Source organism: Coregonus clupeaformis, chromosome 32 (assembly GCF_020615455.1).
Source record: "Coregonus clupeaformis isolate EN_2021a chromosome 32, ASM2061545v1, whole genome shotgun sequence".
Lineage (NCBI taxonomy): Eukaryota > Metazoa > Chordata > Actinopteri > Salmoniformes > Salmonidae > Coregonus > Coregonus clupeaformis.
Window position 1 is genome coordinate 321,065 of NC_059223.1, and position 27,682 is coordinate 348,746.

At 49.0% G+C, this 27,682-nt stretch overlaps 1 protein-coding gene across 1 annotated transcript in view; it reads right to left on the bottom strand.

Moving 5' to 3' along the window:
- The window catches only part of LOC121548184 (vacuolar protein sorting-associated protein 13C), a 199,802-nt gene that overhangs the window by 7,188 nt on the left and 164,932 nt on the right, over window positions 1–27,682 (bottom strand). Inside the window, 5 exon segments of the mRNA XM_045209946.1 lie at window positions 109–184; window positions 363–476; window positions 715–796; window positions 916–1,043; window positions 6,357–6,470. Coding sequence (XP_045065881.1) covers window positions 109–184; window positions 363–476; window positions 715–796; window positions 916–1,043; window positions 6,357–6,470 — 514 coding nt within the window.

The window sequence follows — 27,682 nt, forward strand, 5'->3', positions numbered from 1 at the left end:
AGATATATATAGAAAAAAAAACACTTTAGACATGCACACATTGTATACACACACAAGCACTTGTACACAGGCGCACTCACTCATTCACTCATTCACACACAGCCTTACCGACAGTGTGCCCCAGTAGACTGCGTACTCCGATCACAAAGCCCTCAGCGAACTCCTCAGGACCCTGAACCGCTCCCTATGACGACAACAACAACAACCAAAATAATGTCAGCACTGGAGTCACTTCAGCCGTACTGCTTCTGAACGGGGCCTCTACAGGGCCTGACCCGTCCCGGACATCCAGACACGTCCCTCAAAAAACGTCACCACGTGGTCCTATGAGAATAGCTGGAGGTTTTTGGTGTGTGTGTCACCTGGAAGGGCTCGTAGAAGAAGGCCTCCACTCCTTCAGACAGGCCTCTGATCAGGCCGAATGGGTTCCCCAAGACATCCAGACCCAGCACCAACACATACATCTGTTTCAGGAACTACAGAGAGAGAGAGAGAGAGAGAGAGAGAGAGAGAGAGAGAGAGAGAGAGAGAGAGAGAGAGAGAGAGAGAGAGAGAGAGAGAGAGAGAGAGAGAGAGAGGGGGGGGGGGGGGGGCATTCTTTCAATGGAAATACGTTCAACTACCTTGTGTTCTCCTCCAAATAAAACAGTAAAAAAAGAGAGGCTAAAGTATATTATCTATCTTAAGGTTTGTGAAGGAATCGTGTGAACTAACCTGTTCACTGTAATGTCGGACCACAGTCCACATCAGCTTCTCTCTCCTATAGAACTGATAGCTCATCTCAAAGTAGGCAAGTCTGGAAGGAGACAGAGAAGGGGGAGAGAGTTACTAACAAAGACGTGATCGTCACTAGCCTGGTCCCAGATCTGTTTGTGCTGTCGATCTACGGTCACTGTCCCAGTCAGACCCACTCACTTGAAGATGAGGTCGTCTACGTCGGTGAGTGTAGCTCCAAGACTCTTCAACAGAAGATTGACTGACTGGATGGCCACCATCTCCTGCTGATCATCACCGCTGGAGCCCAGAGACAGACTCAGGTGTAGCTACAACAGAGGAATAGCATAGACCAGGTTTACTCCACTACTGATGGAGAAGGACCAGTACTCCACTACTGTTAGAGAAGGACCAGTACTCCACTACTGTTAGAGAAGGACCAGTACTCCACTACTGTTGGAGAAGGACCAGTACTCCACTACTGTTAGAGAAGGACCAGTACTCCACTACTGTTAGAGAAGGACCAGTACTCCACTACTGTTAGAGAAGGACCAGTACTCCACTACTGTTAGAGAAGGACCAGTACTCCACTACTGTTGGAGAAGGACCAGTACTCCACTACTGTTAGAGAAGGACCAGTACTCCACTACTGTTAGAGAAGGACCAGTACTCCACTACTGTTAGAGAAGGACCAGTACTCCACTACTGTTAGAGAAGGACCAGTACTCCACTACTGTTAGAGAAGGACCAGTACTCCACTACTGTTAGAGAAGGACCAGTACTCCACTACTGTTGGAGAAGGACCAGTACTCCACTACTGTTAGAGAAGGACCAGTACTCCACTACTGTTAGAGAAGGACCAGTACTCCACTACTGTTAGAGAAGGACCAGTACTCCACTACTGTTAGAGAAGGACCAGGACTCCACTACTGTTAGAGAAGGACCAGTACTCCACTACTGTTGGAGAAGGACCAGTACTCCACTACTGTTAGAGAAGGACCAGTACTCCACTACTGTTAGAGAAGGACCAGTACTCCACTACTGTTAGAGAAGGACCAGTACTCCACTACTGTTAGAGAAGGACCAGTACTCCACTACTGTTGGAGAAGGACCAGTACTCCACTACTGTTAGAGAAGGACCAGTACTCCACTACTGTTAGAGAAGGACCAGTACTCCACTACTGTTAGAGAAGGACCAGTACTCCACTACTGTTAGAGAAGGACCAGTACTCTACTACTGTTAGAGAAAGACCAGTACTCTACTACTGTTAGAGAAGGACCAGTACTCCACTACTGTTAGAGAAAGACCAGTACTCCACTACTGTTAGAGAAGAACCAGTACTCCACTACTGTTGGAGAAGGACCAGTACTCCACTACTGTTAGAGAAGGACCAGTACTCCACTACTGTTGGGGAAGGACCAGTACTCCACTACTGTTAGAGAAAGACCAGTACTCCACTACTGTCAGAGAAGGACCAGTACTCCACTACTGTTAGAGAAGGACCAGTACTCCACTACTGTTAGAGAAGGACCAGTACTCCACTACTGTTGGAGAAGGACCAGTACTCCACTACTGTTAGAGAAAGACCAGTACTCCACTACTGTTAGAGAAGGACCAGTACTCCACTACTGTTGGAGAAGGACCAGTACTCCACTACTGTTGGAGAAGGACCAGTACTCCACTACTGTTAGAGAAAGACCAGTACTCCACTACTGTCAGAGAAGGACCAGTACTCCACTACTGTTAGAGAAGGACCAGTACTCCACTACTGTTGGAGAAGGACCAGTACTCCACTACTGTTAGAGAAGGACCAGTACTCCACTACTGTTGGAGAAGGACCAGTACTCCACTACTGTTGGAGAAGGACCAGTACTCCACTACTGTTAGAGAAGGACCAGTACTCCACTACTGTTAGAGAAGGACCAGTACTCCACTACTGTTAGAGAAGGACCAGTACTCCACTACTGTTGGAGAAGGACCAGTACTCCACTACTGTTAGAGAAGGACCAGTACTCCACTACTGTTAGAGAAAGACCAGTACTCCACTACTGTTAGAGAAGGACCAGTACTCCACTACTGTTAGAGAAAGACCAGTACTCCACTACTGTTAGACAAGTTCCTTTACACTTGCCGCCTCCATTGTTTGCGGTAATGCTGCAATCAGTTGGTCATAATTTTGGATAGAGCAGACATTTCCATATATTTTTGTTAGCTGCATATGTGCCTTTCTTACTAATCTGCTCCCGTTTGGATTGAAGTTTAATTTTTGTATGACTGAAGCCTTTAGTGAAGAGGTCTAATCCAGTGCTTTAATGTTTAATCATCTCTGCCCTCCAAATTCAAATTCCTTATAAAAAAATATGCCCGTTTAATTTAGTCTGGCATGCAGTTCCAAATAAAGTGGAATATTTTTTTGGTCATATCATTTAAAAAAATAAACACAAGTGGTTAGGTGGAGGCAGGGCCATAATAAAGTGGTTAGGTGGAGGCAGGGCCATAATAAAGTGGTTAGGTGGAGGCAGGGCCATAATAAAGTGGTTAGGTGGAGGCAGGGCCATAATAAAGTGGTTAGGTGGAGGCGGGGCCATAATAAAGTGGTTAGGTGGAGGCGGGGCCATAATAAAGTGGTTAGGGTGGAGGCAGGGCCATAATAAAGTGGTTAGGTGGAGGCAGGGCCATAATAAAGTGGTTAGGTGGAGGCGGGGCCATAATAAAGTGGTTAGGTGGAGGCAGGGCCATAATAAAGTGGTTAGGTGGAGGCAGGGCCATAATAAAGTGGTTAGGTGGAGGCAGGGCCATAATAAAGTGGTTAGGTGGAGGCAGGGCCATAATAAAGTGGTTAGGTGGAGGCAGGGCCATAATAAAGTGGTTAGGTGGAGGCAGGGCCATAATAAAGTGGTTAGGTGGAGGCAGGGCCATAATAAAGTGGTTAGGTGGAGGCAGGGCCATAATAAAGTGGTTAGGTGGAGGCAGGGCCATAATAAAGTGGTTAGGTGGAGGCAGGGCCATAATAAAGTGGTTAGGTGGAGGCAGGGCCATAATAAAGTGGTTAGGTGGAGGCAGGGCCATAATAAAGTGGTTAGGTGGAGGCAGGGCCATAATAAAGTGGTTAGGTGGAGGCGGGGCCATAATAAAGTGGTTAGGTGGAGGCAGGGCCATAATAAAGTGGTTAGGTGGAGGCGGGGCCATAATAAAGGGGTTAGGTGGAGGCAGGGCCATAATAAAGTGGTTAGGTGGAGGCAGGGCCATAATAAAGTGGTTAGGTGGAGGCGGGGCCATAATAAAGGGGTTAGGTGGAGGCAGGGCCATAATAAAGTGGTTAGGTGGAGGCAGGGCCATAATAAAGTGGTTAGGTGGAGGCAGGGCCATAATAAAGTGGTTAGGTGGAGGCAGGGCCATAATAAAGTGGTTAGGTGGAGGCAGGGCCATAATAAAGTGGTTAGGTGGAGGCAGGGCCATAATAAAGTGGTTAGGTGGAGGCAAAGCCATAATAAAGTGGTTAGGTGGAGGCAGGGCCATAATAAAGTGGTTAGGTGGAGGCAGGGCAGGGCCATAATAAAGTGGTTAGGTGGAGGCGGGGCCATAATAAAGTGGTTAGGTGGAGGCAGGGCAGGGCCATAATAAAGTGGTTAGGTGGAGGCGGGGCCATAATAAAGTGGTTAGGTGGAGGCAGGGCCATAATAAAGTGGTTAGGTGGAGGCAGGGCCATAATAAAGTGGTTAGGTGGAGGCGGGGCCATAATAAAGTGGTTAGGTGGAGGCAGGGCAGGGCCATAATAAAGTGGTTAGGTGGAGGCGGGGCCATAATAAAGTGGTTAGGTGGTCCTCTGTAGCTCAGCTGGTAGAGCACGGCGCTTGTAACGCCAAGGTAGTGGGTTCGAGCCCCGGGACCACCCATACACAAAAAAAAAAAAATGTATGCACGCATGACTGTAAGTCGCTTTGGATAAAAGCGTCTGCTAAATGGCATATTATTATTATTATTATTATAATAAAGTGGTTAGGTGGAGGCAGGGCCATAATAAAGTGGTTAGGTGGAGGCAGGGCCATAATAAAGTGGTTAGGTGGAGGCAGGGCCATAATAAAGTGGTTAGGTGGAGGCAGGGCCATAATAAAGTGGTTAGGTGGAGGCGGGGCCATAATAAAGTGGTTAGGTGGAGGCAGGGCCATAATAAAGTGGTTAGGTGGAGGCGGGGCCATAATAAAGTGGTTAGGTGGAGGCAGGGCCATAATAAAGTGGTTAGGTGGAGGCAGGGCCATAATAAAGTGGTTAGGTGGAGGCAGGGCCATAATAAAGTGGTTAGGTGGAGGCAGGGCCATAATAAAGTGGTTAGGTGGAGGCAGGGCCATAATAAAGTGGTTAGGTGGAGGCAGGGCCATAATAAAGTGGTTAGGTGGAGGTAGGGCCATAATAAAGTGGTTAGGTGGAGGCAGGGCCATAAGCAAATACTGTAGGTAAACTGGGACACGACTAAAGAGTTAATCCACCCCTTTTGTTGACGGAGATACACTTTTGCCATTTTAAAGCGAATTTCCTGCAATTGTACACATTTTGCCATGTCTTATGTGTGTTCATATGATACCTGAGTAGCTGATCACCTGGACATGTTGACAGGTTATAGAGCTCTGTAAGTGAATGACATAACAAGAGGAAAACTACCACATTTCGAAATTGCACCTTGTGCATTTTACTATTACAACAGCAATAAGTCTATTTTTTAAGTCGGGACCCGCAGTCTGTCTGTTGAGTATGGCTGACATAGAGGAATATAACATTATTTAATATTGCTGTCGTCTCCTGATGCCCAGACTCAGTCTTTGTTAAGAATCTGGCGAGCATTTTACATTTCAAACAAAGGCCCCAACAGGACAGGAAATAAATAAGTTATTTCTGTCTTGGCCACATCTAGGCCAGAGAATGAGGAAGGAGGGAGAGAGAGAGGGAGAGAGAGAATGAGGAAGGAGGGAGAGAGAGAGAGAGAATGAGGAAGGAGGGAGAGAGAGAGAGAGAGAGAATGAGGAAGGAGGGAGAGAGAGAATGAGGAAGGAGGGAGAGAGAGAATGAGGAAGGAGGGAGAGAGAGAGAATGAGGAAGGAGGGAGAGAGAGAGGGAGAGAGAGAATGAAGAAGGAGGGAGAGAGAGAGGGAGAGAGAGAATGAGGAAGGAGGGAGAGAGAGAGAATGAGGAAGGAGGGAGAGAGAGAATGAGGAAGGAGGGAGAGAGAGAGAATGAGGAAGGAGGGAGAGAGAGAGAATGAGGAAGGAGGGAGAGAGAGAGGGAGAGAGAATGAGGAAGGAGGGAGAGAGAGAGAATGAGGAAGGAAGGAGGGAGAGAGAGAATGAGGAAGGAGGGAGAGAGAGAATGAGGAAGGAGGGAGAGAGAGAATGAGGAAGGAGGGAGAGAGAGAATGAGGAAGGAGGGAGAGAGAGAGAATGAGGAAGGAGGGAGAGAGAGAGAATGAGGAAGGAAGGAGGGAGAGAGAGAATGAGGAAGGAGGGAGAGAGAGAGAATGAGGAAGGAGGGAGAGAGAGAATGAGGAAGGAGGGAGAGAGAGAGAATGAGGAAGGAGGGAGAGAGAGAATGAGGAAGGAGGGAGAGAGAGAATGAGGAAGGAGGGAGAGAGAGAATGAGAGCCTCCTACTTTGATGGGGGAGATGTGGAAGTGTTCAAAGAAGCTGAGGCCTGAGTTGTCTGTCATGGACGCCTCCATCAGTTCAGCCTGTAACATCTCCAAGTCCTTCTCTATCAGCTTGGTCTGGAGAGGAGGAGGAGGAGGAGGAGGAAGGAAGAGAGAGAGAGAGAGAGAGAGAGAGAGAGAGAGAGAGAGAGAGAGAGAGAGAGAGAGAGAGAGAGAGAGAGAGAGAGAGAGAGAGAGAGAGAGAGAGAGAGAGAGAGAGAGAGAGAGAGAGAGAGAGAGAGAGGAGAGAGAGAGAGAAAGGAGGGAGAGAGAGAGAGAGAGAGAGAGAGACAGAGAGAGGTGAGAGAGAGACAGAGAGAGAATGTCGAAGGAGGGAGAGAGAGCGAGGAGAGAGAGAGAGAGAGAGAGAGAGAGAGAGACAGAGAGAGAGACAGAGAGAGAGAGACAGAGAGAGAGAGAGATTGAGATCCAGGTCATATACACCACACACATGCACATGTTCAACTAATCAAATCTCACGTGAGGTACTGAAGTCCCACGTGACTTCTCCCTTAATAGATGTGTTAGTGAAATGATCAAAGAGACATAAGGGTTGTTTTTGCCAAGCTAGCCCCGATCCAGGTAACGTCAGACTAATGCCATTGGGCAACAGCAGCAATACGTTTAACACGCAACACCTACTTGTCTCCTCTGTTCAATTCAAGAAGATGTATTTATTTTGTTACTGAAATAAGTATGATTCATTATCTACATATACAAATGTCATAAGATTTGTCCATGTGTACTTCAGTAACGGGTGAACAGGGCCTGGATGGTTCCAAGGAAGCCCTGGTCAATCTTCCTTTCCTGGCTGGTTATTTCTTTCTTCTAACAACAGGGGGCAGTATTTCCCATGTTTAGCGTACACTTCAGTACAGTCCACCTCCTCGTTCTCCTAAACCCCAGAGTACTGGCACCTCTTGTAGAATATGATGAGTGCCATCGCCTCAAAGGCCTCTGCTAGTGTGTCTGTAGTTAACGTCTGTTGGTCAACGTGTGTTTCAGTAGATCGGGTAAACAGGGCCAGATGTCTGTGTCTGTAATTGTGTCTGTAGCTGTGGCTTCGTCTGTGGCTGCATCTGTATCGGTGTCTCCAGCTGTGTCTCCAGTTGTGTCTCTAGTTGTGTCTCCAGCTGTGTCTCCAGCTGTGTCTCTAGTTGTGTCTCCAGCTGTGTCTCCAGCTGTGTCTCTAGCTGTGTCTCCAGCTGTGTCTCTAGTTGTGTCTCCAGCTGTGTCTCCAGCTGTGTCTCCAGCTGTGTCTCTAGTTGTGTCTCTAGTTGTGTCTCCAGATGTGTCTCTAGTTGTGTCTCCAGCTGTGTCTCCAGCTGTGTCTCTAGCTGTGTCTCCAGCTGTGTCTCCAGCTGTATCTCCAGCTGTGTCTCTAGCTGTGTCTCTAGTTGCGTCTCTAGCTGTGTCTCCAGCTGTGTCTCTAGTTGTGTCTCCAGCTGTGTCTCTAGTTGTGTCTCTAGTTGTGTCTCCAGCTGCGTCTCCAGCTGTGTCTCTAGTTGTGTCTCCAGCTGTGTCTCTAGTTGTGTCTCTAGCTGTGTCTCCAGCTGTGTCTCTAGTTGTGTCTCCAGCTGTGTCTCTAGTTGTGTCTCTAGTTGTGTCTCCAGCTGTGTCTCCAGCTGTGTCTCCAGTTGTGTCTCCAGCTGTGTCTCTAGTTGTGTCTCTAGTTGTGTCTCCAGCTGTGTCTCCAGCTGTGTCTCCAGCTGTGTCTCCAGCTGTGTCTCCAGCTGTGTCTCTAGTTGTGTCTCTAGCTGTGTCTCCAGCTGTGTCTCTTGTTGTGTCTCTAGCTGTGTCTCCAGCTGTGTCTCTAGCTGTGTCTCCAGCTGTGTCTCTAGCTGTGTCTCCAGCTGTGTCTCTAGCTGTGTCTCCAGCTGTGTCTCTTGTTGTGTCTCTAGCTGTGTCTCTAGTTGTGTCTCTAGCTGTGTCTCCAGCTGTGTCTCCAGCTGTGTCTCCAGCTGTGTCTCTAGTTGTGTCTCTAGTTGTGTCTCCAGCTGTGTCTCTAGCTGTGTCTCCAGCTGTGTCTCCAGCTGTGTCTCTAGTTGTGTCTCTAGTTGTGTCTCCAGCTGTGTCTCTAGCTGTGTCTCCAGCTGTGTCTCTAGCTGTGTCTCCAGCTGTGTCTCTAGTTGTGTCTCTAGTTGTGTATCTAGCTGTGTCTCCAGCTGCGTCTCCAGCTGCGTCTCTAGTTGTGTCTCCAGCTGTGTCTCCAGTTGTGTCTCCAGCTGTGTCTCTAGCTGTGTCTCTAGTTGTGTCTCCAGCTGTGTCTCCAGCTGTGTCTCCAGCTGTGTCTCTAGCTGTGTCTCTAGCTGTGTCTCTAGTTGTGTCTCTAGTTGTGTCTCTAGTTGTGTCTCTAGTTGTGTCTCCAGTTGTGTCTCCAGTTGTGTCTCCAGTTGTGTCTCTAGTTGTGTCTCTAACTGTGTCTCCAGCTGTGTCTCCAGCTGTGTCTCCAGCTGTGTCTCCAGCTGTGTCTCTAGTTGTGTCTCCAGCTGTGTCTCTAGTTGTGTCTCCAGCTGTGTCTCTAGTTGTGTCTCCAGTTGTGTCTCTAGTTGTGTCTCTAGCTGTGTCTCTAGCTGTGTCTCTAGCTGTGTCTCCAGTTGTGTCTCTAGCTGTGTCTCTAGCTGTGTCTCCAGTTGTGTCTCCAGTTGTGTCTCTAGCTGTGTCTCTAGTTGTGTCTCCAGCTGTGTCTCTAGTTGTGTCTCCAGCTGTGTCTCTAGTTGCGTCTCCAGCTGTGTCTCTAGCTGTGTCTCCAGTTGTGTCTCCAGTTGTGTCTCTAGTTGTGTCTCTAGTTGTGTCTCTAGCTGTGTCTCTAGCTGTGTCTCCAGTTGTGTCTCTAGCTGTGTCTCTAGCTGTGTCTCCAGTTGTGTCTCCAGTTGTGTCTCCAGTTGTGTCTCCAGTTGTGTCTCTAGCTGTGTCTCTAGCTGTGTCTCTAGCTGTGTCTCTAGCTGTGTCTCTAGTTGCGTCTCCAGCTGCGTCTCTAGCTGCGTCTCCAGATGTGTCTCTAGCTGTGTCTCCAGCTGTGTATCTAGCTGTGTCTCTAGCTGTGTCTCTAGTTGTGTCTCCAGCTGTGTCTCCAGCTGTGTCTCTAGTTGTGTCTCTAGTTGTGTCTCCAGCTGTGTCTCTAGTTGTGTCTCCAGCTGTGTCTCTAGCTGTGTCTCTAGCTGTGTCTCTAGTTGTGTCTCCAGCTGTGTCTCTAGTTGTGTCTCTAGTTGTGTCTCTAGTTGTGTCTCCAGCTGTGTCTCCAGCTGTGACTCCAGCTGTGTCTCTAGCTGTGTCTCTAACTGTGTCTCCAGCTGTGTCTCCAGCTGTGTCTCTAGCTGTGTCTCTAGTTGTGTCTCTAGCTGTGTCTCCAGCTGTGTCTCCAGCTGTGTCTCTAGCTGTGTCTCCAGCTGTGTCTCCAGCTGTGTCTCCAGCTGTGTCTCCAGCTGTGTCTCTAGTTGTGTCTCTAATTGTGTCTCCAGCTGTGTCTCTAGTTGTGTCTCCAGCTGTGTCTCTAGTTGTGTCTCTAGTTGTGTCTCCAGCTGTGTCTCCAGCTGTGTCTCTAGCTGTGTCTCCAGCTGTGTCTCTAGTTGTGTCTCCAGCTGTGTCTCCAGCTGTGTCTCTAGTTGTGTCTCCAGCTGTGTCTCCAGCTGTGTCTCTAGCTGTGTCTCTAGCTGTGTCTTTAGTTGTGTCTCCAGCTGTGTCTCCAGCTGTGTCTCTAGTTGTGTCTCCAGCTGTGTCTCTAGTTGTGTTTCTAGCTGTGTCTCCAGCTGCATCTCCAGCTGTGTCTCCAGCTGTGTCTCTAGCTGTGTCTCCAGCTGTGTCTCTAGTTGTGTCTCCAGCTGTGTCTCCAGCTGTGTCTCCAGTTGTGTCTCTAGCTGTGTCTCTAGTTGTGTCTCTAGCTGTGTCTCCAGCTGTGTCTCTAGTTGTGTCTCCAGCTGTGTCTCTAGCTGTGTCTCTAGCTGTGTCTCTAGCTGTGTCTCTAGCTGTGTCTCCAGCTGTGTCTCCAGCTGTGTCTCCAGCTGTGTCTCCAGCTGTGTCTCTAGTTGTGTCTCTAGTTGTGTCTCTAGCTGTGTCTCTAGTTGTGTCTCTAGTGTGTCTCCAGCTGTGTCTCCAGCTGTGTCTCTAGTTGTGTCTCCAGCTGTGTCTCTAGCTGTGTCTCCAGCTGTGTCTCTAGTTGTGTCTCCAGTTGTGTCTCCAGTTGTGTCTCTAGCTGTGTCTCCAGCTGTGTCTCCAGCTGTGTCTCCAGCTGTGTCTCTAGTTGTGTCTCCAGCTGTGTCTCTAGTTGTGTCTCTAGCTGTGTCTCTAGCTGTGTCTCTAGCTGTGTCTCTAGTTGTGTCTCTAGTTGTGTCTCTAGTTGTGTCTCCAGCTGTGTCTCTAGTTGTGTCTCCAACTGTGTCTCTAGCTGTGTCTCTAGCTGTGTCTCTAGTTGTGTCTCTAATTGTGTCTCCAGCTGTGTCTCTAGTTGTGTCTCCAGCTGTGTCTCTAGTTGTGTCTCCAGCTGTGTCTCCAGCTGTGTCTCTAGCTGTGTCTCCAGCTGTGTCTCTAGTTGTGTCTCCAGTTGTGTCTCTAGCTGTGTCTCTAGTTGTGTCTCTAGTTGTGTCTCCAGCTGTGTCTCCAGCTGTGTCTCTAGTTGTGTCTCCAGCTGTGTCTCTAGTTGTGTCTCTAGCTGTGTCTCTAGCTGTGTCTCTAGCTGTGTCTCTAGATGTGTCTCCAGCTGTGTCTCTAGTTGTGTCTCTAGTTGTGTCTCCAACTGTGTCTCTAGCTGTGTCTCTAGCTGTGTCTCTAGTTGTGTCTCTAGTTGTGTCTCCAGCTGTGTCTCTAGTTGTGTCTCCAGCTGTGTCTCTAGTTGTGTCTCTAGTTGTGTCTCCAGATGTGTCTCTAGCTGTGTCTCTAGCTGTGTCTCCAGCTGTGTCTCTAGTTGTGTCTCCAGCTGTGTCTCCAGCTGTGTCTCCAGTTGTGTCTCCAGTTGTGTCTCTAGTTGTGTCTCTAGTTGTGTCTCAATTGTGTCTCAATTGTGTCTCCAGTTGTGTCTCTAGTTGTGTCTCCAGTTGTGTCTCTAGCTGTGTCTCTAGCTGTGTCTCTAGTTGTGTCTCTAGTTGTGTCTCTAGTTGTGTCTCTAGCTGTGTATCTAGTTGTGTATCTAGTTGTCTCCAGCTGTGTCTCTAGTTGTGTCTCTAGTTGTGTCTCCAGCTGTGTCTCTAGCTGTGTCTCTAGCTGTGTCTCCAGCTGTGTCTCTAGTTGTGTCTCTAACTGTGTCTCCAGCTGTGTCTCCAGCTGTGTCTCCAGCTGTGTCTCCAGTTGTGTCTCTAGTTGTGTCTCTAGTTGTGTCTCTAGTTGTGTATCTAGTTGTGTCTCCAGCTGTGTCTCCAGCTGTGTCTCCAACTGTGTCTCCAACTGTGTCTCCAACTGTGTCTCTAGCTGTGTCTCTAGCTGTGTCTCTAGTTGTGTCTCTAGTTGTGTCTCCAGCTGTGTCTCTAGTTGTGTCTCCAGCTGTGTCTCTAGTTGTGTCTCTAGCTGTGTCTCCAGCTGTGTCTCTAGCTGTGTCTCCAGCTGTGTCTCTAGCTGTGTCTCCAGCTGTGTCTCTAGTTGTGTCTCTAGTTGTGTCTCTAGTTGTGTCTCCAGCTGTGTCTCTAGCTGTGTCTCTAGCTGTGTCTCTAGTTGTGTCTGTAACTGTGTCTCCAGCTGTGTCTCTAGCTGTGTCTCTAGCTGTGTCTCTAGCTGTGTCTCTAGTTGTGTCTCCAGCTGTGTCTCCAGCTGTGTCTCCAGCTGTGTCTCTAGTTGTGTCTCTAGTTGTGTCTCTAGTTGTGTCTCCAGCTGTGTCTCTAGTTGTGTCTCTAGCTGTGTCTCTAGCTGTGTCTCTAGTTGTGTCTCTAGTTGTGTCTCTAGTTGTGTCTCCAGCTGTGTCTCTAGTTGTGTCTCCAGCTGTGTCTCTAGTTGTGTCTCTAGTTGTGTCTCCAGCTGTGTCTCCAGCTGTGTCTCCAGCTGTGTCTCTAGTTGTGTCTCTAGTTGTGTCTCTAGTTGTGTCTCCAGCTGTGTCTCCAGCTGTGTCTCTAGTTGTGTCTCTAGTTGTGTCTCCAGCTGTATCTCTAGTTGTGTCTCCAGCTGTGTCTCTAGTTGTGTCTCTAGTTGTGTCTCCAGCTGTGTCTCTAGTTGTGTCTCCAACTGTGTCTCCAGCTGTGTCTCCAGCTGTGTCTCTAGTTGTGTCTCTAGCTGTGTCTCTAGCTGTGTCTCTAGTTGTGTCTCCAGCTGTGTCTCCAGCTGTGTCTCTAGTTGTGTCTCCAGCTGTGTCTCTAGTTGTGTCTCTAGTTGTGTCTCTAGTTGTGTCTCTAGTTGTGTCTCCAGCTGTGTCTCTAGTTGTGTCTCCAGCTGTGTCTCCAGCTGTGTCTCTAGCTGTGTCTCTAGTTGTGTCTCTAGTTGTGTCTCTAGTTGTGTCTCTAGTTGTGTCTCCAGCTGTGTCTCTAGTTGTGTCTCCAGCTGTGTCTCTAGTTGTGTCTCCAGCTGTGTCTCTAGTTGTGTCTCCAGCTGTGTCTCCAGCTGTGTCTCTAGTTGTGTCTCTAGTTGTGTCTCCAGCTGTGTCTCTAGTTGTGTCTCTAGTTGTGTCTCTAGCTGTGTCTCCAGTTGTGTCTCTAGTTGTGTCTCTAGCTGTGTCTCCAGCTGTGTCTCTAGCTGTGTCTCCAGCTGTGTCTCCAGCTGTGTCTCTAGCTGTGTCTCTAGCTGTGTCTCCAGCTGTGTCTCCAGCTGTGTCTCTAGTTGTGTCTCCAGCTGTGTCTCTAGTTGTGTCTCCAACTGTGTCTCTAGTTGTGTCTCTAGTTGTGTCTCCAGCTGTGTCTCCAGCTGTGTCTCCAGCTGTGTCTCTAGCTGTGTCTCTAGTTGTGTCTCTAGCTGTGTCTCCAGCTGTGTCTCTAGATGTGTCTCCAGCTGTGTCTCTAGTTGTGTCTCCAGCTGTGTCTCTAGCTGTGTCTCCAGCTGTGTCTCTAGTTGTGTCTCTAGCTGTGTCTCCAGCTGTGTCTCTAGTTGTGTCTCTAGTTGTGTCTCTAGTTGTGTCTCTAGTTGTGTCTCTAGTTGTGTCTCCAGCTGTGTCTCTAGCTGTGTCTCTAGTTGTGTCTCTAGTTGTGTCTGTAACTGTGTCTCCAGCTGTGTCTCTAGCTGTGTCTCTAGTTGTGTCTCTAGCTGTGTCTCTAGTTGTGTCTCTAGTTGTGTCTCCAGCTGTGTCTCTAGCTGTGTCTCCAGCTGTGTCTCCAGCTGTGTCTCTAGTTGTGTCTCTAGTTGTGTATCTAGCTGTGTCTCCAGCTGCGTCTCCAGCTGCGTCTCTAGTTGTGTCTCCAGCTGTGTCTCCAGTTGTGTCTCCAGCTGTGTCTCTAGTTGTGTCTCCAGCTGTGTCTCTAGTTGTGTCTCCAGCTGTGTCTCCAGCTGTGTCTCTAGCTGTGTCTCTAGCTGTGTCTCTAGCTGTGTCTCTAGTTGTGTCTCTAGTTGTGTCTCTAGTTGTGTCTCTAGTTGTGTCTCCAGTTGTGTCTCCAGTTGTGTCTCCAGTTGTGTCTCTAGTTGTGTCTCTAACTGTGTCTCCAGCTGTGTCTCCAGCTGTGTCTCCAGCTGTGTCTCCAGCTGTGTCTCTAGTTGTGTCTCCAGCTGTGTCTCTAGTTGTGTCTCCAGCTGTGTCTCTAGTTGTGTCTCTAGTTGTGTCTCCAGCTGTGTCTCTAGTTGTGTCTCCAACTGTGTCTCCAGCTGTGTCTCCAGCTGTGTCTCTAGTTGTGTCTCTAGCTGTGTCTCTAGCTGTGTCTCTAGTTGTGTCTCCAGCTGTGTCTCCAGCTGTGTCTCTAGTTGTGTCTCCAGCTGTGTCTCTAGTTGTGTCTCTAGTTGTGTCTCTAGTTGTGTCTCTAGTTGTGTCTCCAGCTGTGTCTCTAGTTGTGTCTCCAGCTGTGTCTCCAGCTGTGTCTCTAGCTGTGTCTCTAGTTGTGTCTCTAGTTGTGTCTCTAGTTGTGTCTCTAGTTGTGTCTCCAGCTGTGTCTCTAGTTGTGTCTCCAGCTGTGTCTCTAGTTGTGTCTCCAGCTGTGTCTCTAGTTGTGTCTCTAGTTGTGTCTCCAGCTGTGTCTCTAGTTGTGTCTCTAGTTGTGTCTCCAGCTGTGTCTCTAGCTGTGTCTCTAGCTGTGTCTCTAGCTGTGTCTCCAGTTGTGTCTCTAGCTGTGTCTCTAGCTGTGTCTCCAGTTGTGTCTCCAGTTGTGTCTCTAGCTGTGTCTCTAGTTGTGTCTCCAGCTGTGTCTCTAGTTGTGTCTCCAGCTGTGTCTCCAGCTGTGTCTCTAGTTGTGTCTCTAGTTGTGTCTCCAGCTGTGTCTCTAGTTGTGTCTCCAGCTGTGTCTCTAGCTGTGTCTCTAGCTGTGTCTCTAGTTGTGTCTCCAGCTGTGTCTCTAGTTGTGTCTCTAGTTGTGTCTCTAGTTGTGTCTCCAGCTGTGTCTCCAGCTGTGACTCCAGCTGTGTCTCTAGCTGTGTCTCTAACTGTGTCTCCAGCTGTGTCTCCAGCTGTGTCTCTAGCTGTGTCTCTAGTTGTGTCTCTAGCTGTGTCTCCAGCTGTGTCTCCAGCTGTGTCTCTAGCTGTGTCTCCAGCTGTGTCTCCAGCTGTGTCTCCAGCTGTGTCTCCAGCTGTGTCTCTAGTTGTGTCTCTAATTGTGTCTCCAGCTGTGTCTCTAGTTGTGTCTCCAGCTGTGTCTCTAGTTGTGTCTCTAGTTGTGTCTCCAGCTGTGTCTCCAGCTGTGTCTCTAGCTGTGTCTCCAGCTGTGTCTCTAGTTGTGTCTCCAGCTGTGTCTCCAGCTGTGTCTCTAGTTGTGTCTCCAGCTGTGTCTCCAGCTGTGTCTCTAGCTGTGTCTCTAGCTGTGTCTTTAGTTGTGTCTCCAGCTGTGTCTCCAGCTGTGTCTCTAGTTGTGTCTCCAGCTGTGTCTCTAGTTGTGTTTCTAGCTGTGTCTCCAGCTGCATCTCCAGCTGTGTCTCCAGCTGTGTCTCTAGCTGTGTCTCCAGCTGTGTCTCTAGTTGTGTCTCCAGCTGTGTCTCCAGCTGTGTCTCCAGTTGTGTCTCTAGCTGTGTCTCTAGTTGTGTCTCTAGCTGTGTCTCCAGCTGTGTCTCTAGTTGTGTCTCCAGCTGTGTCTCTAGCTGTGTCTCTAGCTGTGTCTCTAGCTGTGTCTCTAGCTGTGTCTCCAGCTGTGTCTCCAGCTGTGTCTCCAGCTGTGTCTCCAGCTGTGTCTCTAGTTGTGTCTCTAGTTGTGTCTCTAGCTGTGTCTCTAGTTGTGTCTCTAGTGTGTCTCCAGCTGTGTCTCCAGCTGTGTCTCTAGTTGTGTCTCTAGTTGTGTCTCCAGCTGTGTCTCTAGCTGTGTCTCCAGCTGTGTCTCTAGTTGTGTCTCCAGTTGTGTCTCCAGTTGTGTCTCTAGCTGTGTCTCTAGTTGTGTCTCCAGCTGTGTCTCCAGCTGTGTCTCTAGTTGTGTCTCCAGCTGTGTCTCTAGTTGTGTCTCTAGCTGTGTCTCTAGCTGTGTCTCTAGCTGTGTCTCTAGTTGTGTCTCTAGTTGTGTCTCTAGTTGTGTCTCCAGCTGTGTCTCTAGTTGTGTCTCCAACTGTGTCTCTAGCTGTGTCTCTAGCTGTGTCTCTAGTTGTGTCTCTAATTGTGTCTCCAGCTGTGTCTCTAGTTGTGTCTCCAGCTGTGTCTCTAGTTGTGTCTCCAGCTGTGTCTCCAGCTGTGTCTCTAGCTGTGTCTCCAGCTGTGTCTCTAGTTGTGTCTCCAGTTGTGTCTCTAGCTGTGTCTCTAGTTGTGTCTCTAGTTGTGTCTCCAGCTGTGTCTCCAGCTGTGTCTCTAGTTGTGTCTCCAGCTGTGTCTCTAGTTGTGTCTCTAGCTGTGTCTCTAGCTGTGTCTCTAGCTGTGTCTCTAGATGTGTCTCCAGCTGTGTCTCTAGTTGTGTCTCTAGTTGTGTCTCCAACTGTGTCTCTAGCTGTGTCTCTAGCTGTGTCTCTAGTTGTGTCTCTAGTTGTGTCTCCAGCTGTGTCTCTAGTTGTGTCTCCAGCTGTGTCTCTAGTTGTGTCTCTAGTTGTGTCTCCAGATGTGTCTCTAGCTGTGTCTCTAGCTGTGTCTCCAGCTGTGTCTCTAGTTGTGTCTCCAGCTGTGTCTCCAGCTGTGTCTCCAGTTGTGTCTCCAGTTGTGTCTCTAGTTGTGTCTCTAGTTGTGTCTCAATTGTGTCTCAATTGTGTCTCCAGTTGTGTCTCTAGTTGTGTCTCCAGTTGTGTCTCTAGCTGTGTCTCTAGCTGTGTCTCTAGTTGTGTCTCTAGTTGTGTCTCTAGTTGTGTCTCTAGCTGTGTATCTAGTTGTGTATCTAGTTGTCTCCAGCTGTGTCTCTAGTTGTGTCTCTAGTTGTGTCTCCAGCTGTGTCTCTAGCTGTGTCTCTAGCTGTGTCTCCAGCTGTGTCTCTAGTTGTGTCTCTAACTGTGTCTCCAGCTGTGTCTCCAGCTGTGTCTCCAGCTGTGTCTCCAGTTGTGTCTCTAGTTGTGTCTCTAGTTGTGTCTCTAGTTGTGTCTCTAGTTGTGTCTCCAGCTGTGTCTCCAGCTGTGTCTCCAACTGTGTCTCCAACTGTGTCTCCAACTGTGTCTCTAGCTGTGTCTCTAGCTGTGTCTCTAGTTGTGTCTCTAGTTGTGTCTCCAGCTGTGTCTCTAGTTGTGTCTCCAGCTGTGTCTCTAGTTGTGTCTCTAGCTGTGTCTCCAGCTGTGTCTCTAGCTGTGTCTCTAGCTGTGTCTCTAGCTGTGTCTCTAGTTGTGTCTCTAGTTGTGTCTCTAGTTGTGTCTCTAGTTGTGTCTCCAGCTGTGTCTCTAGCTGTGTCTCTAGCTGTGTCTCTAGTTGTGTCTGTAACTGTGTCTCCAGCTGTGTCTCTAGCTGTGTCTCTAGCTGTGTCTCTAGCTGTGTCTCTAGTTGTGTCTCCAGCTGTGTCTCCAGCTGTGTCTCCAGCTGTGTCTCTAGTTGTGTCTCTAGTTGTGTCTCTAGTTGTGTCTCCAGCTGTGTCTCTAGTTGTGTCTCTAGCTGTGTCTCTAGCTGTGTCTCTAGTTGTGTCTCTAGTTGTGTCTCTAGTTGTGTCTCCAGCTGTGTCTCTAGTTGTGTCTCCAGCTGTGTCTCTAGTTGTGTCTCTAGTTGTGTCTCCAGCTGTGTCTCCAGCTGTGTCTCCAGCTGTGTCTCTAGTTGTGTCTCTAGTTGTGTCTCTAGTTGTGTCTCCAGCTGTGTCTCCAGCTGTGTCTCTAGTTGTGTCTCTAGTTGTGTCTCCAGCTGTATCTCTAGTTGTGTCTCCAGCTGTGTCTCTAGTTGTGTCTCTAGTTGTGTCTCCAGCTGTGTCTCTAGTTGTGTCTCCAGCTGTGTCTCCAGCTGTGTCTCCAGCTGTGTCTCTAGTTGTGTCTCTAGCTGTGTCTCTAGCTGTGTCTCTAGTTGTGTCTCCAGCTGTGTCTCCAGCTGTGTCTCTAGTTGTGTCTCCAGCTGTGTCTCTAGTTGTGTCTCTAGTTGTGTCTCTAGTTGTGTCTCCAGCTGTGTCTCTAGTTGTGTCTCCAGCTGTGTCTCCAGCTGTGTCTCTAGCTGTGTCTCTAGTTGTGTCTCTAGTTGTGTCTCTAGTTGTGTCTCTAGTTGTGTCTCCAGCTGTGTCTCTAGTTGTGTCTCCAGCTGTGTCTCTAGTTGTGTCTCCAGCTGTGTCTCTAGTTGTGTCTCCAGCTGTGTCTCCAGCTGTGTCTCTAGTTGTGTCTCTAGTTGTGTCTCCAGCTGTGTCTCTAGTTGTGTCTCTAGTTGTGTCTCTAGCTGTGTCTCCAGTTGTGTCTCTAGTTGTGTCTCTAGCTGTGTCTCCAGCTGTGTCTCCAGCTGAGTCTCTAGCTGTGTCTCCAGCTGTGTCTCCAGCTGTGTCTCTAGCTGTGTCTCTAGCTGTGTCTCCAGCTGTGTCTCTAGTTGTGTCTCCAGCTGTGTCTCTAGTTGTGTCTCCAGCTGTGTCTCTAGTTGTGTCTCTAGTTGTGTCTCCAGCTGTGTCTCCAGCTGTGTCTCCAGCTGTGTCTCTAGCTGTGTCTCTAGTTGTGTCTCTAGCTGTGTCTCCAGCTGTGTCTCTAGATGTGTCTCCAGCTGTGTCTCTAGTTGTGTCTCCAGCTGTGTCTCTAGCTGTGTCTCCAGCTGTGTCTCTAGTTGTGTCTCTAGCTGTGTCTCCAGCTGTGTCTCTAGTTGTGTCTCTAGTTGTGTCTCTAGTTGTGTCTCTAGTTGTGTCTCTAGTTGTGTCTCCAGCTGTGTCTCTAGCTGTGTCTCTAGTTGTGTCTCTAGTTGTGTCTGTAACTGTGTCTCCAGCTGTGTCTCTAGCTGTGTCTCTAGTTGTGTCTCTAGCTGTGTCTCTAGTTGTGTCTCTAGTTGTGTCTCCAGCTGTGTCTCTAGCTGTGTCTCCAGCTGTGTCTCCAGCTGTGTCTCTAGTTGTGTCTCTAGTTGTGTATCTAGCTGTGTCTCCAGCTGCGTCTCCAGCTGCGTCTCTAGCTGTGTCTCCAGCTGTGTCTCCAGCTGTGTCTCCAGCTGTGTCTCCAGCTGTGTCTCTAGTTGTGTCTCCAGCTGTGTCTCCGTCTTAGCTGTGTCTCTAGCTGTGTCTCTAGTTGTGTCTCTAGTTGTGTCTCTAGCTGTGTCTCTAGTTGTGTCTCCAACTGTGTCTCCAGCTGTGTCTCCAGCTGTGTCTCTAGTTGTGTCTCTAGCTGTGTCTCCAGCTGTGTCTCCAGCTGTGTCTCCAGCTGTGTCTCCAGCTGTGTCTCTAGTTGTGTCTCCAGCTGTGTCTCTAGTTGTGTCTCTAGCTGTGTCTCTAGTTGTGTCTCTAGTTGTGTCTCCAGCTGTGTCTCTAGTTGTGTCTCCAGCTGTGTCTCCAGCTGTGTCTCTAGCTGTGTCTCTAGTTGTGTCTCTAGCTGTGTCTCTAGTTGTGTCTCTAGTTGTGTCTCCAGCTGTGTCTCTAGTTGTGTCTCCAGCTGTGTCTCTAGTTGTGTCTCCAGCTGTGTCTCTAGTTGTGTCTCTAGTTGTGTCTCCAGCTGTGTCTCTAGTTGTGTCTCTAGTTGTGTCTCCAGCTGTGTCTCTAGTTGTGTCTCTAGCTGTGTCTTCAGTTGTGTCTCTAGTTGTGTCTCTAGCTGTGTCTCCAGCTGTGTCTCCAGCTGAGTCTCTAGCTGTGTCTCCAGCTGTGTCTCCAGCTGTGTCTCTAGCTGTGTCTCTAGCTGTGTCTCCAGCTGTGTCTCTAGTTGTGTCTCCAGCTGTGTCTCTAGTTGTGTCTCCAACTGTGTCTCTAGTTGTGTCTCTAGTTGTGTCTCCAGCTGTGTCTCCAGCTGTGTCTCCAGCTGTGTCTCTAGCTGTGTCTCTAGTTGTGTCTCTAGCTGTGTCTCTAGCTGTGTCTCCAGCTGTGTCTCTAGATGTGTCTCCAGCTGTGTCTCTAGTTGTGTCTCCAGCTGTGTCTCTAGCTGTGTCTCCAGCTGTGTCTCTAGTTGTGTCTCTAGCTGTGTCTCCAGCTGTGTCTCTAGTTGTGTCTCTAGCTGTGTCTCTAGCTGTGTCTCTAGCTGTGTCTCTAGTTGTGTCTCCAGCTGTGTCTCTAGCTGTGTCTCTAGTTGTGTCTCTAGTTGTGTCTGTAACTGTGTCTCCAGCTGTGTCTCTAGCTGTGTCTCTAGTTGTGTCTCTAGCTGTGTCTCTAGTTGTGTCTCTAGTTGTGTCTCCAGCTGTGTCTCTAGCTGTGTCTCCAGCTGTGTCTCCAGCTGTGTCTCTAGTTGTGTCTCTAGTTGTGTATCTAGCTGTGTCTCCAGCTGCGTCTCCAGCTGCGTCTCTAGTTGTGTCTCCAGCTGTGTCTCCAGTTGTGTCTCCAGCTGTGTCTCTAGTTGTGTCTCCAGCTGTGTCTCTAGTTGTGTCTCCAGCTGTGTCTCCAGCTGTGTCTCTAGCTGTGTCTCTAGCTGTGTCTCTAGCTGTGTCTCTAGTTGTGTCTCTAGTTGTGTCTCTAGTTGTGTCTCCAGTTGTGTCTCCAGCTGTGTCTCCAGCTGTGTCTCCAGTTGTGTCTCTAGTTGTGTCTCTAGCTGTGTCTCCAGCTGTGTCTCCAGCTGTGTCTCCAGCTGTGTCTCCAGCTGTGTCTCTAGTTGTGTCTCCAGCTGTGTCTCTAGTTGTGTCTCCAGCTGTGTCTCTAGTTGTGTCTCCAGTTGTGTCTCTAGTTGTGTCTCTAGCTGTGTCTCTAGCTGTGTCTCTAGCTGTGTCTCCAGTTGTGTCTCTAGCTGTGTCTCTAGCTGTGTCTCCAGTTGTGTCTCCAGTTGTGTCTCTAGCTGTGTCTCTAGTTGTGTCTCCAGCTGTGTCTCTAGTTGTGTCTCCAGCTGTGTCTCTAGTTGCGTCTCCAGCTGTGTCTCTAGCTGTGTCTCCAGTTGTGTCTCCAGTTGTGTCTCTAGTTGTGTCTCTAGTTGTGTCTCTAGCTGTGTCTCTAGCTGTGTCTCCAGTTGTGTCTCTAGCTGTGTCTCTAGCTGTGTCTCCAGTTGTGTCTCCAGTTGTGTCTCCAGTTGTGTCTCCAGTTGTGTCTCTAGCTGTGTCTCTAGCTGTGTCTCTAGCTGTGTCTCTAGCTGTGTCTCTAGTTGCGTCTCCAGCTGCGTCTCTAGCTGCGTCTCCAGATGTGTCTCTAGCTGTGTCTCCAGCTGTGTATCTAGCTGTGTCTCTAGCTGTGTCTCTAGTTGTGTCTCCAGCTGTGTCTCCAGCTGTGTCTCTAGTTGTGTCTCTAGTTGTGTCTCCAGCTGTGTCTCTAGTTGTGTCTCCAGCTGTGTCTCTAGCTGTGTCTCTAGCTGTGTCTCTAGTTGTGTCTCCAGCTGTGTCTCTAGTTGTGTCTCTAGTTGTGTCTCTAGTTGTGTCTCCAGCTGTGTCTCCAGCTGTGACTCCAGCTGTGTCTCTAGCTGTGTCTCTAACTGTGTCTCCAGCTGTGTCTCCAGCTGTGTCTCTAGCTGTGTCTCTAGTTGTGTCTCTAGCTGTGTCTCCAGCTGTGTCTCCAGCTGTGTCTCTAGCTGTGTCTCCAGCTGTGTCTCCAGCTGTGTCTCCAGCTGTGTCTCCAGCTGTGTCTCTAGTTGTGTCTCTAATTGTGTCTCCAGCTGTGTCTCTAGTTGTGTCTCCAGCTGTGTCTCTAGTTGTGTCTCTAGTTGTGTCTCCAGCTGTGTCTCCAGCTGTGTCTCTAGCTGTGTCTCCAGCTGTGTCTCTAGTTGTGTCTCCAGCTGTGTCTCCAGCTGTGTCTCTAGTTGTGTCTCCAGCTGTGTCTCCAGCTGTGTCTCTAGCTGTGTCTCTAGCTGTGTCTTTAGCTGTGTCTCCAGCTGTGTCTCCAGCTGTGTCTCTAGTTGTGTCTCCAGCTGTGTCTCTAGTTGTGTTTCTAGCTGTGTCTCCAGCTGCATCTCCAGCTGTGTCTCCAGCTGTGTCTCTAGCTGTGTCTCCAGCTGTGTCTCTAGTTGTGTCTCCAGCTGTGTCTCCAGCTGTGTCTCCAGTTGTGTCTCTAGCTGTGTCTCTAGTTGTGTCTCTAGCTGTGTCTCTAGTTGTGTCTCCAGCTGTGTCTCTAGCTGTGTCTCTAGCTGTGTCTCTAGCTGTGTCTCTAGCTGTGTCTCCAGCTGTGTCTCCAGCTGTGTCTCCAGCTGTGTCTCCAGCTGTGTCTCTAGTTGTGTCTCTAGTTGTGTCTCTAGCTGTGTCTCTAGTTGTGTCTCTAGTGTGTCTCCAGCTGTGTCTCCAGCTGTGTCTCTAGTTGTGTCTCTAGTTGTGTCTCCAGCTGTGTCTCTAGCTGTGTCTCCAGCTGTGTCTCTAGTTGTGTCTCCAGTTGTGTCTCCAGTTGTGTCTCTAGCTGTGTCTCTAGTTGTGTCTCCAGCTGTGTCTCCAGCTGTGTCTCTAGTTGTGTCTCCAGCTGTGTCTCTAGTTGTGTCTCTAGCTGTGTCTCTAGCTGTGTCTCTAGCTGTGTCTCTAGTTGTGTCTCTAGTTGTGTCTCTAGTTGTGTCTCCAGCTGTGTCTCTAGTTGTGTCTCCAACTGTGTCTCTAGCTGTGTCTCTAGCTGTGTCTCTAGCTGTGTCTCTAGTTGTGTCTCCAGCTGTGTCTCTAGTTGTGTCTCCAGTTGTGTCTCCAGTTGTGTCTCTAGCTGTGTCTCTAGTTGTGTCTCCAGCTGTGTCTCCAGCTGTGTCTCTAGTTGTGTCTCCAGCTGTGTCTCTAGTTGTGTCTCTAGCTGTGTCTCTAGCTGTGTCTCTAGCTGTGTCTCTAGTTGTGTCTCTAGTTGTGTCTCTAGTTGTGTCTCCAGCTGTGTCTCTAGTTGTGTCTCCAACTGTGTCTCTAGCTGTGTCTCTAGCTGTGTCTCTAGTTGTGTCTCTAATTGTGTCTCCAGCTGTGTCTCTAGTTGTGTCTCCAGCTGTGTCTCTAGTTGTGTCTCCAGCTGTGTCTCCAGCTGTGTCTCTAGCTGTGTCTCCAGCTGTGTCTCTAGTTGTGTCTCCAGTTGTGTCTCTAGCTGTGTCTCTAGTTGTGTCTCTAGTTGTGTCTCCAGCTGTGTCTCCAGCTGTGTCTCTAGTTGTGTCTCCAGCTGTGTCTCTAGTTGTGTCTCTAGCTGTGTCTCTAGCTGTGTCTCTAGTTGTGTCTCCAGCTGTGTCTCTAGTTGTGTCTCTAGTTGTGTCTCCAACTGTGTCTCTAGCTGTGTCTCTAGCTGTGTCTCTAGTTGTGTCTCTAGTTGTGTCTCCAGCTGTGTCTCTAGTTGTGTCTCCAGCTGTGTCTCTAGTTGTGTCTCTAGTTGTGTCTCCAGCTGTGTCTCTAGCTGTGTCTCTAGCTGTGTCTCCAGCTGTGTCTCTAGTTGTGTCTCCAGCTGTGTCTCCAGCTGTGTCTCCAGTTGTGTCTCCAGTTGTGTCTCTAGTTGTGTCTCTAGTTGTGTCTCAATTGTGTCTCAATTGTGTCTCCAGTTGTGTCTCTAGTTGTGTCTCCAGTTGTGTCTCTAGCTGTGTCTCTAGCTGTGTCTCTAGTTGTGTCTCTAGTTGTGTCTCTAGTTGTGTCTCTAGCTGTGTATCTAGTTGTGTATCTAGTTGTCTCCAGCTGTGTCTCTAGTTGTGTCTCTAGTTGTGTCTCCAGCTGTGTCTCTAGCTGTGTCTCTAGCTGTGTCTCCAGCTGTGTCTCTAGTTGTGTCTCTAACTGTGTCTCCAGCTGTGTCTCCAGCTGCGTCTCCAGCTGTGTCTCCAGTTGTGTCTCTAGTTGTGTCTCTAGTTGTGTCTCTAGTTGTGTATCTAGTTGTGTCTCCAGCTGTGTCTCCAGCTGTGTCTCCAACTGTGTCTCCAACTGTGTCTCCAACTGTGTCTCTAGCTGTGTCTCTAGCTGTGTCTCTAGTTGTGTCTCTAGTTGTGTCTCCAGCTGTGTCTCTAGTTGTGTCTCCAGCTGTGTCTCTAGTTGTGTCTCTAGCTGTGTCTCCAGCTGTGTCTCTAGCTGTGTCTCCAGCTGTGTCTCTAGTTGTGTCTCTAGCTGTGTCTCCAGCTGTGTCTCTAGTTGTGTCTCTAGTTGTGTCTCTAGTTGTGTCTCCAGCTGTGTCTCTAGCTGTGTCTCTAGTTGTGTCTCTAGTTGTGTCTGTAACTGTGTCTCCAGCTGTGTCTCTAGCTGTGTCTCTAGTTGTGTCTCTAGCTGTGTCTCTAGTTGTGTCTCCAGCTGTGTCTCCAGCTGTGTCTCCAGCTGTGTCTCTAGCTGTGTCTCCAGCTGTGTCTCTAGTTGTGTCTCTAGTTGTGTCTCTAGTTGTGTCTCCAGCTGTGTCTCTAGTTGTGTCTCTAGCTGTGTCTCTAGCTGTGTCTCTAGTTGTGTCTCTAGTTGTGTCTCTAGTTGTGTCTCCAGCTGTGTCTCTAGTTGTGTCTCCAGCTGTGTCTCTAGTTGTGTCTCTAGTTGTGTCTCCAGCTGTGTCTCCAGCTGTGTCTCCAGCTGTGTCTCTAGTTGTGTCTCTAGTTGTGTCTCTAGTTGTGTCTCCAGCTGTGTCTCTAGTTGTGTCTCCAACTGTGTCTCTAGCTGTGTCTCTAGCTGTGTCTCTAGTTGTGTCTCTAGTTGTGTCTCCAGCTGTGTCTCTAGTTGTGTCTCCAGCTGTGTCTCTAGTTGTGTCTCCAGCTGTGTCTCTAGTTGTGTCTCCAGTTGTGTCTCCAGTTGTGTCTCTAGCTGTGTCTCTAGTTGTGTCTCCAGCTGTGTCTCCAGCTGTGTCTCTAGTTGTGTCTCCAGCTGTGTCTCTAGTTGTGTCTCTAGCTGTGTCTCTAGCTGTGTCTCTAGCTGTGTCTCTAGTTGTGTCTCTAGTTGTGTCTCTAGTTGTGTCTCCAGCTGTGTCTCTAGTTGTGTCTCCAACTGTGTCTCTAGCTGTGTCTCTAGCTGTGTCTCTAGTTGTGTCTCTAATTGTGTCTCCAGCTGTGTCTCTAGTTGTGTCTCCAGCTGTGTCTCTAGTTGTGTCTCCAGCTGTGTCTCCAGCTGTGTCTCTAGCTGTGTCTCCAGCTGTGTCTCTAGTTGTGTCTCCAGTTGTGTCTCTAGCTGTGTCTCTAGTTGTGTCTCTAGTTGTGTCTCCAGCTGTGTCTCCAGCTGTGTCTCTAGTTGTGTCTCCAGCTGTGTCTCTAGTTGTGTCTCTAGCTGTGTCTCTAGCTGTGTCTCTAGTTGTGTCTCCAGCTGTGTCTCTAGTTGTGTCTCTAGTTGTGTCTCCAACTGTGTCTCTAGCTGTGTCTCTAGCTGTGTCTCTAGTTGTGTCTCTAGTTGTGTCTCCAGCTGTGTCTCTAGTTGTGTCTCCAGCTGTGTCTCTAGTTGTGTCTCTAGTTGTGTCTCCAGCTGTGTCTCTAGCTGTGTCTCTAGCTGTGTCTCCAGCTGTGTCTCTAGTTGTGTCTCCAGCTGTGTCTCCAGCTGTGTCTCCAGTTGTGTCTCCAGTTGTGTCTCTAGTTGTGTCTCTAGTTGTGTCTCAATTGTGTCTCAATTGTGTCTCCAGTTGTGTCTCTAGTTGTGTCTCCAGTTGTGTCTCTAGCTGTGTCTCTAGCTGTGTCTCTAGTTGTGTCTCTAGTTGTGTCTCTAGTTGTGTCTCTAGCTGTGTATCTAGTTGTGTATCTAGTTGTCTCCAGCTGTGTCTCTAGTTGTGTCTCTAGTTGTGTCTCCAGCTGTGTCTCTAGCTGTGTCTCTAGCTGTGTCTCCAGCTGTGTCTCTAGTTGTGTCTCTAACTGTGTCTCCAGCTGTGTCTCCAGCTGCGTCTCCAGCTGTGTCTCCAGTTGTGTCTCTAGTTGTGTCTCTAGTTGTGTCTCTAGTTGTGTATCTAGTTGTGTCTCCAGCTGTGTCTCCAGCTGTGTCTCCAACTGTGTCTCCAACTGTGTCTCCAACTGTGTCTCTAGCTGTGTCTCTAGCTGTGTCTCTAGTTGTGTCTCTAGTTGTGTCTCCAGCTGTGTCTCTAGTTGTGTCTCCAGCTGTGTCTCTAGTTGTGTCTCTAGCTGTGTCTCCAGCTGTGTCTCTAGCTGTGTCTCCAGCTGTGTCTCTAGTTGTGTCTCTAGCTGTGTCTCCAGCTGTGTCTCTAGTTGTGTCTCTAGTTGTGTCTCTAGTTGTGTCTCCAGCTGTGTCTCTAGCTGTGTCTCTAGTTGTGTCTCTAGTTGTGTCTGTAACTGTGTCTCCAGCTGTGTCTCTAGCTGTGTCTCTAGTTGTGTCTCTAGCTGTGTCTCTAGTTGTGTCTCCAGCTGTGTCTCCAGCTGTGTCTCCAGCTGTGTCTCTAGCTGTGTCTCCAGCTGTGTCTCTAGTTGTGTCTCTAGTTGTGTCTCTAGTTGTGTCTCCAGCTGTGTCTCTAGTTGTGTCTCTAGCTGTGTCTCTAGCTGTGTCTCTAGTTGTGTCTCTAGTTGTGTCTCTAGTTGTGTCTCCAGCTGTGTCTCTAGTTGTGTCTCCAGCTGTGTCTCTAGTTGTGTCTCTAGTTGTGTCTCCAGCTGTGTCTCCAGCTGTGTCTCCAGCTGTGTCTCTAGTTGTGTCTCTAGTTGTGTCTCTAGTTGTGTCTCCAGCTGTGTCTCTAGTTGTGTCTCCAACTGTGTCTCTAGCTGTGTCTCTAGCTGTGTCTCTAGTTGTGTCTCTAATTGTGTCTCCAGCTGTGTCTCTAGTTGTGTCTCCAGCTGTGTCTCTAGTTGTGTCTCCAGCTGTGTCTCCAGCTGTGTCTCTAGCTGTGTCTCCAGCTGTGTCTCTAGTTGTGTCTCCAGTTGTGTCTCTAGCTGTGTCTCTAGTTGTGTCTCTAGTTGTGTCTCCAGCTGTGTCTCCAGCTGTGTCTCTAGTTGTGTCTCCAGCTGTGTCTCTAGTTGTGTCTCTAGCTGTGTCTCTAGCTGTGTCTCTAGTTGTGTCTCCAGCTGTGTCTCTAGTTGTGTCTCTAGTTGTGTCTCCAACTGTGTCTCTAGCTGTGTCTCTAGCTGTGTCTCTAGTTGTGTCTCTAGTTGTGTCTCCAGCTGTGTCTCTAGTTGTGTCTCCAGCTGTGTCTCTAGTTGTGTCTCTAGTTGTGTCTCCAGCTGTGTCTCTAGCTGTGTCTCTAGCTGTGTCTCCAGCTGTGTCTCTAGTTGTGTCTCCAGCTGTGTCTCCAGCTGTGTCTCCAGTTGTGTCTCCAGTTGTGTCTCTAGTTGTGTCTCTAGTTGTGTCTCAATTGTGTCTCAATTGTGTCTCCAGTTGTGTCTCTAGTTGTGTCTCCAGTTGTGTCTCTAGCTGTGTCTCTAGCTGTGTCTCTAGTTGTGTCTCTAGTTGTGTCTCTAGTTGTGTCTCTAGCTGTGTATCTAGTTGTGTATCTAGTTGTCTCCAGCTGTGTCTCTAGTTGTGTCTCTAGTTGTGTCTCCAGCTGTGTCTCTAGCTGTGTCTCTAGCTGTGTCTCCAGCTGTGTCTCTAGTTGTGTCTCTAACTGTGTCTCCAGCTGTGTCTCCAGCTGCGTCTCCAGCTGTGTCTCCAGTTGTGTCTCTAGTTGTGTCTCTAGTTGTGTCTCTAGTTGTGTATCTAGTTGTGTCTCCAGCTGTGTCTCCAGCTGTGTCTCCAACTGTGTCTCCAACTGTGTCTCCAACTGTGTCTCTAGCTGTGTCTCTAGCTGTGTCTCTAGTTGTGTCTCTAGTTGTGTCTCCAGCTGTGTCTCTAGTTGTGTCTCCAGCTGTGTCTCTAGTTGTGTCTCTAGCTGTGTCTCCAGCTGTGTCTCTAGCTGTGTCTCCAGCTGTGTCTCTAGTTGTGTCTCTAGCTGTGTCTCCAGCTGTGTCTCTAGTTGTGTCTCTAGTTGTGTCTCTAGTTGTGTCTCCAGCTGTGTCTCTAGCTGTGTCTCTAGTTGTGTCTCTAGTTGTGTCTGTAACTGTGTCTCCAGCTG